Genomic DNA, 16,528 nt, shown 5'->3' on the forward strand with positions numbered 1-16,528 from the left:
ATGTATAATCACCAGCTCCCTCAAACACCATCAAATAATTACCAAAGGCCTCTGTTGGCAAAGGCTACTGGGTCAGGTTGAACCATCAGATACACGCTCTGTTACCAACATATTTGTGGCAGTGCCAAGATTCCCCGACCTTGACATTTACACAGAAACTCAATGGAACTTAATCGCAAGGAGCTGCTCTCAAAAGTAATGTGGATGATGCAGGTGAATCTGAGGAGGAGTGGACTTTGAACACACGATCGGGCAACAATCGTTGTTAACCTTAACACACAAGTTGATCTGCATGATGTCCACATGTCACAAACTCATGTACAGGTCACATGGAAAAAATTATAGCAATCCCAACAAGAACATATGCACTCTTTTGGCCTTTTGTGGCATGTACAGACACATTGGGAGTACAGCACGCCTCCTTGGCTTCGATACTGTTACTCCATAGGCATTCAAATTGGAGGCCTTGTCTGATTGGAGGCCTTTCAGAACTCAGGGGTCCTCCTTACAGGGCCCAGGTGATTGACGATCCTCCCTGGAAAACCTAGCCAACACTGTATGTCGCAATTAAATGAGTCCTTGCACAATACAAACAAACAATGATTGGCACCTATCTTCAGGCGTCTTTGTGACAGCGTCAAAAGGAAAAAGGCCACAGGCTACACTAGTGTAAACCACCTGTCTGGACTGACATCTCGCATGTTCTCACATGTAGGCCAGACCAAGCTATTGCGTGGGCATATTACCTGTCCCTCAATATACTTACGAGCCAAATGTTGCTTTTTTATTGACAATGCCATTGAGATATGGTACTTCTCCTGAAAATAGCTGTTTCCAGAAGCAATTTAAAAAATAATGATGCCTTCAGCAGGAAGTTCTGGGATGCGAATCCAGTATCCTCACTACGAGGCCACTTTCGTAGCTTACTGGTGAAGATGCTAGACTGGCATCCCAGAGATTGTGTGTTGAAAGTAACTTATCAAATCTAGTTAATAGGGAGTGTTAAATGTGAATAAAACAACTCGTAGTGATGGTCAAGGTTAACGTGGTGGTCTAGGTAACAAGGTGACGGTACGCATATTACTGCTGTAAATGTAGACTGGAATATAATTTATATATGTTTAAAAGAACCTGAGATAGGAATCACAATTCCATCAATGTGAGATTGTGAGATAGAGTAACTGTGCCAGATATTTTTGGCATTTATTCTGGCCAGGCTCCAAACAAACTATTTGCTCCAACAAAAAAAGCGTGGTTGCCACAACAGGATAATTGTGAATCTTCAGGGCAATCGTTTACAGGCCAGGAAAGGGTTCACGTGAGATGGAGAGCAGCATTCCTGATAAGCGTGGCCGTGCGGTGAACACGTACCTTCACAACCAGGGCAGCACTCCCCTGGGACGTGCACCGGGTGCAGGCAGCTTTGTCCGCACGCAGTCGAGGTGCAGTGATGCTCCCCATTTGCACACTGACAGAACGTGCAGTCGTCCTCACGCCATCGGTCACCGTGGGCACGGATATGGCCCTTGGCGAAGCAGCCAGCAGGGTTACTCACCGGAAAGAGCTCGTCTGAAAAAGCAAAGCATCAGCATTCAACCTCGTGTCCAACAGGTGGGCGTCACATTGTTCTATTAATGTGTCTGCCTGGAGGATCAATGCTGCTGCAACTGCGGCTCAGCTGGGATCCATGTGGCCTTGCCACTCGCATTGCCATCAGAATTTTAAAAATAAATGTCATACAAGTTACCAAGGCGTAATTAAAACAATCAATGAAGCTACAATAGGCATCGGTGTACCTTCGCACATGGGACAATTACAATAGGCAATAAATGTACACAATGGATTTCCCCCCAAACAAGAGTTGAGAAAGTGTAAGTTCAGCACCATGAGAAACAAGTGGTATGGCCGGTAACGTTTTCTCAACTCTTTGGGAAAATCCATGGTTTGTCTTCTTCACCGGCAGTATGGTACACCATTACTTACCAAGAAGAGGCTTTTTGATTGATAAATGCATCACCAACTTGCCTGAGTATGTACACAGTTTATGCACCAAATACAAAACATCAGCGGATTGTTCACCAGTGCACTACAATTTCTGCACTCCATATTGAAACACTCGGCTGTTCCAACATCTAAACCACTAATTCTTAGAGTTGCCCGCAAATGGACCAATATCCTTTTACAAATGCTCCCACGCAAAGAAACTAAAGGAGTAATGACATGCATATTTTCAACTCTCAATTTGTCACATGAAGTCTACATACTGCAAAACCAACTTAGGATTGGCCTATTTGGTGTTATCATTTAATATGATGGCTCTTGATGCCGGAAAACAAGGTTCAAATCACATACGTGAATACATAATGTACTGTGTCCTTGCGGTTTATGCGGTCCTGTACTGATATTGACTGGTGTTTTTGTCCTACATTTAATAGATGTACAAGTTTCACTGTACACTTTAGACCACAGTATAAACTAAAACGGTACTCGGTAGAGCGCATACCTCCGTCAGGCTGAACAGTTTACGTTTTGTATCCAATTAATAGACAGGATCTGCATCTGGACCTGGATCAAAATCTGCTTGTTCTTGTCATCTCCCCAAATTTTGCCATAACCCGTCAATAACTTTTGAAATTCCTTCCTATATACATAGTTTTTGGTCCTATCTCTCAATATTATGAAGAATCACTTAAAAATAAAATTCCATTGTCCGGATCCGAATAGTCACCAAAATCTAAAAAAATTGGTCCTCGTCACACACTCAACCTGCCCACCAAGTTTCGTTCACATCCGTCAATAACGTTTTTGAGATATCCTGCTCACAGACTGACAAAGAGACAGACAAACAGACAGGGGTGAAAGCATAACCTTCTTCCACCTTTGATGGCAGAGGTAAAAAAAAACAAGTTCGATGAACTTGATATAAGGTGTCACTCGTAAATAATTGATCAATTCACACAAGCAGAAACTACCAAACGACTTGGGAATTAAAGCAAAGCCTTAACTACATATTTTTAAAAATCATTTACATCATCACAGGAATTACCATGACCACATGGTTATGTCAGGTGAGACACTAACTTGGAGATGCAAAACTTCCATCAACTCCAGCTTTACAATCCAGCCACGTTAAACTACCACAGGATACAGGTGTACCATTGATAATTTGTGACACAGAAATTTTTTGCTCTTCTGTACAGGTAATAATAAGAATTTGGAAATTTTAAAAAAAATTCTCACGACATATTTTGCTTCCACATTTTTATGCAACACACAAAACTAGGAAACAAGTCTGAGGCTTGCAGCAAACGCACCACGAGTCTAGTTGTTTCATAATATCAACAATTCTCCCACATCTCTTGAAGTCTCATGTGTGAGTCACAAGCATCTCTCCAAAAATAATTTCACCTGGTTAAAGCAAAACGAGGTCAGATAGCAAAAGTTTGAACCAATCCCCATCGCTCCCACCTTATGAAATTAATCGTCCGTCCTCATACATTCATTTCTTCCACCATCGAAGGTGGACGGGGATTATGTTTTCAGGGTATCTAAAAAAAGTTGTGGACGGATTCAGCCGACATTTGATGGACAGTTTGGGTGTGTGACAAGGACGAATTGATTATATTTTGGTGAAGATCTGGATCTGAGAATTTTTGTGATTCTTCACCATTGAGAGATGTGGCCAAAAACGATATATAGCATGATATTTCAAAAAGTTGTGTGGATTGTGACAAAACTTGGTGGATGAGTTGGGTAGGTCCCAATAACCAGCCAATTAGACTTTGGCTCAGGTCTGATTTACCAGATGCTGATCCAACGTATCAGTGGGATACAAAACGTAAACTCTTCAGCCTGGTGGAGGTATGCGCTCTACCCAGTGCCATTTTAGTTTCATCCCTTATTCCTTCTCTTATTACTTTTCCCAACCTCTCACCCCTTTACTCTGCACTCATATATGTGCAAATGTACTCCAAAAGCAATATCATCATGACCACTCACTACACCCTGCTCTGGTTTCCTAACTTTTTTATTGCTTTATTGTTTGCTTTTGTCTTCTATTGCCGGTTTGTTTTTCAGGATGCATGCCATATCTCACATAGTTTAATGCTTAACAGCAATTTCCAGATACTTGGGGTAATAACGGTGTGCACTGAGAGCCAGAAACGGTTAATGAGCCGTTACCCAGAGCACTCCCCTAGACATATCGCAATTAATCGGGTTTGAAAACTCCTCAAGTCATGCAAATTATTGCAAAGAAGCAGGACCCTTCCAAGGCCAAAAATCAAAACATTTATAATAATGGAGCAAGGCAATGAAAACAGGAAAGTATTTACATAATCTGTGATGAAGGAAGGGAAAGCAGCAAGTGGACATTATTCATCCAAGATGGTAGCAAAGAGAGCAGTACAAAGTTCTTGTTATCCTCGCCAGAGGAGAGGGTAAATGCATTTGAGCCTGTTTGTTACTTGCCGGAAAAGATTCCGGCAAGTATGTTGATCTGTTCGTTTGTTACTTGCCGGAAAAAATTTTCCGGCAAGTATGTTGATCTGTTCGTTTGTTACTTGCCGGAAAAAATTTTCTGGCAAGTATGTTGATCTGTTCGTTTGTTACTTGCCGGAAAAATTTTCTGGCAAGTATGTTGATCTGTTCGTTTGTTACTTGCCGGAAAAATTTTCCGGCAAGTATGTTGATCTGTTCGTTTGTTTGTCTGTCTGTCTGTTTGTCTGTCTGTTTGTCTGTCTGTTTGTCTGTTTGCAGCACTGCGTCTACACCGTTGCACGGAGAATCGCCAAACTTTGCACACATAATGGTCTTGCCCTCTAATATACTGTGCCTCAATGATGACGTCATCGGTGACGTGGTTCGGCCGCCATCTTGGAAAAACCGAATAAATTTGCACCTCTATATCTCCGAAAGTACTGAACAGAAAAAATTGAGACATGGCTCATTGTAAAGAACTCTCCATGGGGAATAAAATATGTTAATGATGACGTCATATGTCACGTGGTCGGCCGCCATCTTGGAAAAACGGCAAAAATTTGCACCACTATATCTCCAAAAGTGCTGAACAGAAAAAATTGAGACATGGCTCATTGTAAAGAACTCTCCATGGGGAATAAAATATGTTAATGATGACGTCATCAGTCACGTGGTCGGCCGCCATCTTGGAAAAACCGAAAAACTTAGCACCTCCATATCTCCGAAAGTGCTGAATAGAAAAAATTGAGACATGGCTCATTGTAAAGAACTCTCCATGGGGAACAAAATATGTTAATGATGATGTCATCGGTCACGTGGTTCGGCCGCCATCTTGGAAAAACCGAAAAACTCTGCACCTCCACATCTCCAAAAGTCCTGAATAGAAAAAATTGAGGTATGGCTCATTGTAAAGAACTCTCCATGGGGAATAAAATATGTTAATGATGACGTCATCGGTCACGTGGTTCGGCCGCCCTATTTGTCCTAAATGGCCGATAAAAAAGTACATTCCGGCAAGTCCTCGGTCTCTGACCGATTTTTCATCTGTTTGTCTGTTTGTCTGTTTGCAGCACTGCGTCTACACCGTTGCACGGAGAATCGCCAAACTTTGCACACATATTGGTCTTGCCCTGGAATAGACGGTGCCCAATTGATGACGTCATCGGTGACGTGGTTCGGCCGCCATCTTGGAAAAACCGAAAAACTTGGCACCTCTATATCTCCGAAAGTACTGTACAGAAAAAATTGAGACATGGCTCATTGTAAAGAACTCTCCATGGGGAATAAAATATGTTACTGATGACGTCATATGTCACGTGGTTCTGCCGCCATCTTGGAAAATCCGAAAAACTTTGCACCTCCATATCTCCGAAGGTGCTGAACAGAAAAAATTGAGACATGGCTCATTGGAAAGAACTCTCCATGGGGAATAAAATATGTTAATGATGACGTCATCGGTCACGTGGTTCGGCCGCCATCTTGGAAAATCCGAAAAACGTTGCACCTCTATCTCCAAAAGTGCTGAACAGAAAAAATTGAGACATGGCTCATTGTAAAGAACTCTCCATGGGGAATAAAATATATAAATGATGACGTCATCAGTCACGTGGTTCGGTCGCCATCTTGGAAAAACGGCAAAACGTTGCGCCACTATAACTCCAAAAGTGCTGAACAGAAAAAATTGAGACATGGCTCATTGTGAAGAACTCTCCATGGGGAATAAAATATGTTAATGATGACGTCATATGTCACGTGGTCGGTCGCCATCTTGGAAAAACGGCAAAACTTTGCACCACTATATCTCCAAAAGTGCTGAACAGAAAAAATTGAGACATGGCTCATTGTAAAGAACTCTCCATGGGGAATAAAATATGTTAATGATGACGTCATCAGTCACGTGGTCGGCCGCCATCTTGGAAAAACCGAAAAACTTAGCACCTCCATATCTCCGAAAGTGCTGAATAGAAAAAATTGAGACATGGCTCATTGTAAAGAACTCTCCATGGGGAATAAAATATGTTAATGATGATGTCATCGGTCACGTGGTTCGGCCGCCATCTTGGAAAAACCGAAAAACTCTGCACCTCCACATCTCCAAAAGTCCTGAATAGAAAAAATTGAGGTATGGCTCATTGTAAAGAACTCTCCATGGGGAATAAAATATGTTAATGATGATGTCATCGGTCACGTGGTTCGGCCGCCATATTTGTCCTAAATGGCCGATAAAAAAGTACATTCCGGCAAGTCCTCGGTCTCTGACCGATTTTTCATCTGTCTGTCTGTTTGTCTGTTTGCAGCACTATGTCTACACCGTTGCACGTAGAATCGCCAAACTTGGCACACATATTGGTCTTGCCCTCTAATGTACTGTGCCCAAATGATGACGTCATCAGTCACGTGGTTCGGCCGCCATCTTGGAAAAACCGAAAATTTTTGCACCTCGATATCTCAAAGTGCTGAACAGAAAAAATTGAGACATGGCTCATTGTGAAGAACTCTCCATGGGGAATAAAACATGTTAATGATGACGTCATCAGTCACGTGGTCGGCCGCCATCTTGGAAAAACGGCAAAACTTTGCACCAATATATCTCCAAAAGTGCTGAACAGAAAAAATTGAGACATGGCTCATTGTAAAGAACTCTCCATGGGGAACAAAATATGTTAATGATGACGTCATCAGTCACGTGGTTCGGCCGCCATCTTGGAAAAACGGGCAAACTTTGCACCACTATATCTCCGAAAGTACTGAACAGAAAAAATTGAGACATGGCTCATTGTAAAGAACTCTCCATGGGGAATAAAACATGTTAATGATGACGTCATCAGTCACGTGGTCGGCCGCCATCTTGGAAAAACGGCAAAACTTTGCACCACTATATCTCCAAAAGTGCTGAACAGAAAAAATTGAGACATGGCTCATTGTAAAGAACTCTCCATGGGGAATAAAATATGTTAATGATGACGTCATATGTCACGTAGTTCTGCCGCCATCTTGGAAAAACCGGAAAACGTTACACCTCCATATCTCCGAAAGTCCTGAATAGAAAAACTTGGGACGTGGCTCAATGTAAAGAACTCTCCATGGGGAATAAAATATGTTAATGATGACGTCATCAGTCACGTGGTTCGGCCGCCATATTTGTCCTAAATGGCCAATAAAAAAGTACATTCCGGCAAGTCCTCGGTCTCTGACCGATTTTTCATTACTTGCCGGAAAAATTTTCCGGCAAGTATGTTGATCTGTTCGTTTGTTTGTCTGTCTGTCTGTTTGTCTGTCTGTTTGTCTGTCTGTTTGTCTGTTTGCAGCACTGCGTCTACACCGTTGCACGGAGAATCGCCAAACTTTGCACACATAATGGTCTTGCCCTCTAATATACTGTGCCTCAATGATGACGTCATCGGTGACGTGGTTCGGCCGCCATCTTGGAAAAACCGAATAAATTTGCACCTCTATATCTCCGAAAGTACTGAACAGAAAAAATTGAGACATGGCTCATTGTAAAGAACTCTCCATGGGGAATAAAATATGTTAATGATGACGTCATATGTCACGTGGTCGGCCGCCATCTTGGAAAAACGGCAAAAATTTGCACCACTATATCTCCAAAAGTGCTGAACAGAAAAAATTGAGACATGGCTCATTGTAAAGAACTCTCCATGGGGAATAAAATATGTTAATGATGACGTCATCAGTCACGTGGTCGGCCGCCATCTTGGAAAAACCGAAAAACTTAGCACCTCCATATCTCCGAAAGTGCTGAATAGAAAAAATTGAGACATGGCTCATTGTAAAGAACTCTCCATGGGGAACAAAATATGTTAATGATGATGTCATCGGTCACGTGGTTCGGCCGCCATCTTGGAAAAACCGAAAAACTCTGCACCTCCACATCTCCAAAAGTCCTGAATAGAAAAAATTGAGGTATGGCTCATTGTAAAGAACTCTCCATGGGGAATAAAATATGTTAATGATGACGTCATCGGTCACGTGGTTCGGCCGCCCTATTTGTCCTAAATGGCCGATAAAAAAGTACATTCCGGCAAGTCCTCGGTCTCTGACCGATTTTTCATCTGTTTGTCTGTTTGTCTGTTTGCAGCACTGCGTCTACACCGTTGCACGGAGAATCGCCAAACTTTGCACACATATTGGTCTTGCCCTGGAATAGACGGTGCCCAATTGATGACGTCATCGGTGACGTGGTTCGGCCGCCATCTTGGAAAAACCGAAAAACTTGGCACCTCTATATCTCCGAAAGTACTGTACAGAAAAAATTGAGACATGGCTCATTGTAAAGAACTCTCCATGGGGAATAAAATATGTTACTGATGACGTCATATGTCACGTGGTTCTGCCGCCATCTTGGAAAATCCGAAAAACTTTGCACCTCCATATCTCCGAAGGTGCTGAACAGAAAAAATTGAGACATGGCTCATTGGAAAGAACTCTCCATGGGGAATAAAATATGTTAATGATGACGTCATCGGTCACGTGGTTCGGCCGCCATCTTGGAAAATCCGAAAAACGTTGCACCTCTATCTCCAAAAGTGCTGAACAGAAAAAATTGAGACATGGCTCATTGTAAAGAACTCTCCATGGGGAATAAAATATATAAATGATGACGTCATCAGTCACGTGGTTCGGTCGCCATCTTGGAAAAACGGCAAAACGTTGCGCCACTATAACTCCAAAAGTGCTGAACAGAAAAAATTGAGACATGGCTCATTGTGAAGAACTCTCCATGGGGAATAAAATATGTTAATGATGACGTCATATGTCACGTGGTCGGTCGCCATCTTGGAAAAACGGCAAAACTTTGCACCACTATATCTCCAAAAGTGCTGAACAGAAAAAATTGAGACATGGCTCATTGTAAAGAACTCTCCATGGGGAATAAAATATGTTAATGATGACGTCATCAGTCACGTGGTCGGCCGCCATCTTGGAAAAACCGAAAAACTTAGCACCTCCATATCTCCGAAAGTGCTGAATAGAAAAAATTGAGACATGGCTCATTGTAAAGAACTCTCCATGGGGAATAAAATATGTTAATGATGATGTCATCGGTCACGTGGTTCGGCCGCCATCTTGGAAAAACCGAAAAACTCTGCACCTCCACATCTCCAAAAGTCCTGAATAGAAAAAATTGAGGTATGGCTCATTGTAAAGAACTCTCCATGGGGAATAAAATATGTTAATGATGATGTCATCGGTCACGTGGTTCGGCCGCCATATTTGTCCTAAATGGCCGATAAAAAAGTACATTCCGGCAAGTCCTCGGTCTCTGACCGATTTTTCATTTGTCTGTCTGTCTGTCTGTCTGTCTGTTTGTCTGTCTGTTTGCAGCACTGCGTCTACACCGTTGCACGGAGAATCGCCAAACTTTGCACACATATTGGTCTTGCCCTGGAATAGACTGTGCCCAATTGATGACGTCATCGGTGACGTGGTTCGGCCGCCATCTTGGAAAAACCGAAAAACTTTGCACTTCTATATCTCCGAAAGTACTGAACAGAAAAAATTGAGACATGGCTCATTGTAAAGAACTCTCCATGGGGAATAAAATATGTTAATGATGACATCATCAGTCACGTGGTCGGCCGCCATCTTGGAAAAACGGCAAAACTTTGCACCACGAAATCTCCAAAAGTGCTGAACAGAAAAAATTGAGACATGGCTCATTGTAAAGAACTCTCCATGGGGAATAGAAGATGTTAATGATGACGTCATCAGTCACGTGGTCGGCCGCCATCTTGGAAAAACGGCAAAACTTTGCACCTCCATATCTCTGAAAGTACTGAATAGAAAAAATTGAGACATGGCTCATTGTAAAGAACTCTCCATGGGGAATAAAATATGTGAATGATGACGTCATCAGTCACGTGGTCGGCCGCCATCTTGGAAAAACGGCAAAACTTTGCACCACGATATCTCCAAAAGTGCTGAACAGAAAAAATTGAGACATGGCTCATTGTAAAGAACTCTCCATGGGGAATAGAATATGTTAATGATGACGTCATATGTCATGTGGTCGGCCGCCATCTTGGAAAAACGGCAAAACTTTGCACCACTATATCTCCAAAAGTGCTGAACAGAAAAAATTGAAACATGGCTCATTGTAAAGAACTCTCCATGGGGAATAAAATATGTTAATGATGACGTCATATGTCACGTGGTTCGGCCGCCATCTTGGAAAAACCGAAAAATTTTGCACCTCCATATCTCTGAAAGTGCTGAATATAAAAAATTGAGACATGGCTCATTGTAAAGAACTCTCCATGGGGAATAAAATATGTAAATGATGACGTCATAGGTCACGTGGTTGGGCCGCCATCTTGGAAAAACCGAAAAACCTAGTACCTCCATATCTGCGGAAGTGCTGAACAGAAAAAATTGAGACATGGCTCATTGTAAAGAACTCTCCATGGGGAATAAAATGTGTTAATGATGACGTCATATGTCACGTGGTCGGCCGCCATCTTGGAAAAACGGCAAAACTTTGCACCACTATATCTCCAAAAGTGCGAAACAGAAAAAATTGAGACATGGCTCATTGGAAAGAACTCTCCATGGGGAATAAAATATGTTAATGATGACATCATATGTCACGTGGTTCGGCCGCCATCTTGGAACAACCGAAAAATTTTGCACCTCCATATCTCTGAAAGTGCTGAATAGAAAAAATTGAGACATGGCTCATTGTAAAGAACTCTCCATGGGGAATAAAATATGTTAATGATGACATCATAGGTCACGTGGTTCGGCCGCCATCTTGGAAAAACCGAAAAACGTAGCACCTCCATATCTCCAAAAGTGCTGAATAGAAAAAGTTGAGACATGGCTCTTTGTAAAGAACTCTCCATGGGGAATAATATATGTATGTTAATGATGACGTCATCGGTCACGTGGTTCGGCCGCCATATTTGTCCAAAATGGCCGACAAAAAAGTACATTCCGGCAAGTCCTCGGTCTCTGACCGATTTTTCATTACTTGCCGGAAAAGATTCCGGCAAGTATGTTGATCTGTTCGTTTGTTTGTCTGTTTGTCTGTTTGTCTGTTTGTCTGTTTGTCTGTTTGCAGCACTACGTCTACACCGTTGCACGTAGAATCACCAAACTTTGCACACGTATTTGTCTTGCCCTCTAATATACTGTGCCCAAATGATGACGTCATCGGTCACGTGGTTCGGCCGCCATCTTGGAAAAACCGAAAATTTTTGCACCTCGATATCTCAAAGTGCTGAACAGAAAAAATTGAGACATGGCTCATTGTAAAGAACTCTCCATGGGGAATAAAATATGTTAATGATGACGTCATCGGTCACGTGGTTCGGCCGCCATCTTGGAAAAAACGAAAATTTTTGCACCTCCATATCTCCGAAAGTCCTGAACAGAAAAAATTGAGACATGGCTCATTGTAAAGAACTCACCATGGGGAATAAAATATGTTAATGATGACGTCATCGTTCACGTGATTCGGCCGCCATCTTGGAAAATCCGAAAAACTTTGCACCTCCATATCTCCGAAAGTGCTGAATAGAAAAAATTGAGACATGGCTCATTGTAAAGAACTCTCCATGGGGAATAAAATATGTTAATGATGACGTCATATGTCACGTGGTCGGCCGCCATCTTGGAAAAACGGCAAAACTTTGCACCACTATATCTCCAAAAGTGCTGAACAGAAAAAATTGAGACATGGCTCATTGGAAAGAACTCTCCATGGGGAATAAAATATGTTAATGATGACGTCATATGTCACGTGGTTCGGCCGCCATCTTGGAAAAAAATTGCACCTCCATATCTCTGAAAGTGCTGAATATAAAAAATTGAGACATGGCTCATTGAAAAGAACTCTCCATGGGGAATAAAATAAGTTACTGATGACGTCATCTATCACGTGTTTCGGCCACCATATTTGTCCTAAATGGCCGATAAAAAAGTACATTCCGGCAAGTCCTCGGTCTCTGACCGATTTTTCATCTGTCTGTTTGTCTGTTTGTCTGTCTGTCTGTCTGTCTGTTTGCAGTACTGCGTCTACACCGTTGCACGTAGAATCGCCAAGCTTTGCACACATATTGGTCTTGCCCTGGAATAGACTGTGCCCAATTGATGACGTCATCGGTGACGTGGTTCGGCCGCCATCTTGGAAAAACCGAAAAACTTTGCACCTCTATATCTCCGAAAGTACTGAACAGAAAAAATTGAGACATGGCTCGTTGTAAAGAACTCTCCATGGGGAATAAAATACGTAAATGATGACGTCATCAGTCACGTGGTTCTGGCGCCATCTTGGAAAAACCGAAAAAGGTTGCGCCACTTAATCTCCAAAAGTGCTGAACAGAAAAAATTGAGACTTGGCTCATTGTAAAGAACTCTCCATGGGGAATAAAATATGTTAATGATGACGTCATATGTCACGTGGTCGGCCGCCATCTTGGAAAAACGGCAAAAATTTTCACCACTATATCTCCAAAAGTGCTGAACAGAAAAAATTGAGACATGGCTCATTGTAAAGAACTCTCCATGGGGAATAAAATATGTTAATGATGACGTCATCAGTCACGTGGTCGGCCGCCATCTTGGAAAAACCGAAAAACTCTGCACCTCCACATCTCCAAAAGTCTTGAACAGAAAAAATTGAGGTATGGCTCATTGTAAAGAACTCTCCATGGGGAATAAAATATGTTAATGATGACGTCATCGGTCACGTGGTTCGGCCGCCATATTTGTCCTAAATGGCCGATAAAAAAGTACATTCCGGCAAGTCCTCGGTCTCTGACCGATTTTTCATTTGTTTGTTACTTGCCGGAAAAATTTTCCGGCAAGTATGTTGATCTGTTCGTTTGTTACTTGCCGGAAAAGATTCCGGCAAGTATGTTGATCTGTTCGTTTGTTACTTGCCGGAAAAATTTTCCGGCAAGTATGTTGATCTGTTCGTTTGTTTGTCTGTCTGTCTGTTTGTCTGTCTGTTTGTCTGTCTGTTTGTCTGTTTGCAGCACTGCGTCTACACCGTTGCACGGAGAATCGCCAAACTTTGCACACATAATGGTCTTGCCCTCTAATATACTGTGCCTCAATGATGACGTCATCGGTGACGTGGTTCGGCCGCCATCTTGGAAAAACCGAATAAATTTGCACCTCTATATCTCCGAAAGTACTGAACAGAAAAAATTGAGACATGGCTCATTGTAAAGAACTCTCCATGGGGAATAAAATATGTTAATGATGACGTCATATGTCACGTGGTCGGCCGCCATCTTGGAAAAACGGCAAAAATTTGCACCACTATATCTCCAAAAGTGCTGAACAGAAAAAATTGAGACATGGCTCATTGTAAAGAACTCTCCATGGGGAATAAAATATGTTAATGATGACGTCATCAGTCACGTGGTCGGCCGCCATCTTGGAAAAACCGAAAAACTTAGCACCTCCATATCTCCGAAAGTGCTGAATAGAAAAAATTGAGACATGGCTCATTGTAAAGAACTCTCCATGGGGAACAAAATATGTTAATGATGATGTCATCGGTCACGTGGTTCGGCCGCCATCTTGGAAAAACCGAAAAACTCTGCACCTCCACATCTCCAAAAGTCCTGAATAGAAAAAATTGAGGTATGGCTCATTGTAAAGAACTCTCCATGGGGAATAAAATATGTTAATGATGACGTCATCGGTCACGTGGTTCGGCCGCCCTATTTGTCCTAAATGGCCGATAAAAAAGTACATTCCGGCAAGTCCTCGGTCTCTGACCGATTTTTCATTTGTCTGTTTGTCTGTTTGTCTGTTTGTCTGTTTGCAGCACTACGTCTACACCGTTGCACGTAGAATCGCCAAACTTGGCACACATATTGGTCTTGCCCTCTAATATACTGTGCCCAAATGATGACGTCATCAGTCACGTGGTTCGGCCGCCATCTTGGAAAAACCGAAAAATTTTGCACCTCAATATCTCAAAGTGCTGAACAGAAAAAATTGAGCCATGGCTCATTGTAAAGAACTCTCCATTGGGAATAAAACATGTTAATGATGACGTCATAGGTCACGTGGTTCGGCCGCCATCTTGGAAAAACGGCAAAACTTTGCACCACTATTACTCCAAAAGTGCTGAACAGAAAAAATAGAGACATGGCTCATTGTAAAGAACTCTCCATGGGGAATAAAATATGTTAATGATGACGTCATATGTCACGTGGTTCGGCCGCCATCTTGGAAAAACCGGAAAACGTTACACCTCCATATCTCCGAAAGTCCTGAATAGAAAAACTTGGGACGTGGCTCGATGTAAAGAACTCTCCATGGGGAATAAAATATGTTAATGATGACGTCATCAGTCACGTGGTTCGGCCGCCATATTTGTCCTAAATGGCCAATAAAAAAGTACATTCCGGCAAGTCCTCGGTCTCTGACCGATTTTTCATCTGTTTGTCTGTCTGTTTGGCTGTCTGTCTGTCTGTTTGCAGCACTGCGTCTACACCGTTGCACGTAGAATCGCCAAACTTTGCACACATATTGGTCTTGCCCTGGAATAGACTGTGCCCAATTGATGACGTCATCGGTGACGTGGTTCGGCCGCCATCTTGGAAAAACCGAAAAACTTTGCACCTCTATATCTCCGAAAGTACTGAACAGAAAAAATTGAGACATGGCTCATTGTAAAGAACTCTCCATGGGGAATAAAATATGTAAATGATGACGTCATCAGTCACGTGGTTCGGTCGCCATCTTGGAAAAACGGCAAAACGTTGCGCCACTATATCTCCTAAAGTGCTGAACAGAAAAAATTGAGACATGGCTCATTGTAAAGAACTCTCCATGGGGAATAAAATATGTAAATGATGACGTCATCAGTCACGTGGTCGGCCGCCATCTTGGAAAAACCGAAAAACTCTCCACCTCCACATCTCCAAAAGTCCTGTATAGAAAAAATTGAGGTATGGCTCATTGTAAAGAACTCTCCATGGGGAATAAAATATGTTAATGATGATGTCATCGGTCACGTGGTTCGGCCGCCATATTTGTCCTAAATGGCCGATAAAAAAGTACAATCCGGCAAGTCCTCGGTCTCTGACCGATTTTTCATTTGTCTGTTTGTCTGTTTGTCTGTTTGTCTGTTTGTCTGTTTGCAGCACTGCGTCTACACCGTTGCACGTAGAATCGCCAAACTTGGCACACATATTGGTCTTGCCCTCTAATATACTGTGCCCAAATGATGACGTCATCGGTCACGTGGTTCGGCCGCCATCTTGGAAAAACCGAAAAAATTTGCACCTCGATATCTCAAAGTGTTGAACAGAAAAAATTGAGACATGGCTCATTGTGAAGAACTCTCCATGGGGAATAAAACATGTTAATGATGACGTCATCAGTCGCGTGGTTCGGCCGCCATCTTGGAAAAACCGAAAAAATTTGCACCTCCATATCTCCAAAAGTACTGAACCGAAAAAATTGAGACATGGCTCATTGTAAAGAACTCTCCATGGGGAATCAAATATGTTAATGATGACGTCATCAGTCACGTGGTTCGGCCGCCATCTTGGAAAAACTTTGCACCTCTATATCTCCGAAAGTGCTGAACAGAAAAAATTGAGACATGGCTCATTGTAAAGAACTCTCCATGGGGAATAAAATATGTAAATGATGATGTCATATGTCACGTGGTCGGCCGCCATCTTGGAAAAACGGCAAAAAATTTGCACCACTATATCTCCAAAAGTGCTGAACAGAAAAAATTGAGACATGGCTCATTGTAAAGAACTCTCCATGGGGAATAAAATTTGTTAATGATGACGTCATATGTCACGTGGTTCGGCCGCCATCTTGGAAAAACCGAAAAACCTAACACCTCCATATCTCTGAAAGTGCTGAATAGAAAAAATTGAGACATGACTCATTGTAAAGAACTCTCCATGGGGAATACAATATGTTAATAATGACGTCATCGGTCACGTGGTTTAGCCGCCATCTTGGAAAAACCTAGCACCTCCATATCTCCGAAAGTGCTGAATAGAAAAAATTGAGACATGGCTCATTGTAATGAACTCTCCAT

General features: G+C 42.3%; 1 protein-coding gene across 2 annotated transcripts in view; it reads right to left on the reverse strand.

The window, feature by feature from the left end:
* Positions 1 to 16,528, reverse strand: part of CRIM1 (cysteine rich transmembrane BMP regulator 1) — a 72,066-nt gene that overhangs the window by 30,638 nt on the left and 24,900 nt on the right. For both annotated transcript variants that reach the window (XM_068123455.2, XM_068123462.2), the window contains exon 6: positions 1,372 to 1,569. In XM_068123455.2, the coding sequence (XP_067979556.2) occupies positions 1,372 to 1,569 (198 nt within the window). The remainder of the gene's footprint in view (positions 1 to 1,371; positions 1,570 to 16,528) is intronic.

Source organism: Myxine glutinosa, chromosome 1, assembly GCF_964187855.1.
Source record: "Myxine glutinosa chromosome 1, kmMyxGlut1.1, whole genome shotgun sequence".
Taxonomy (NCBI): Eukaryota; Metazoa; Chordata; class Myxini; order Myxiniformes; family Myxinidae; genus Myxine; species Myxine glutinosa.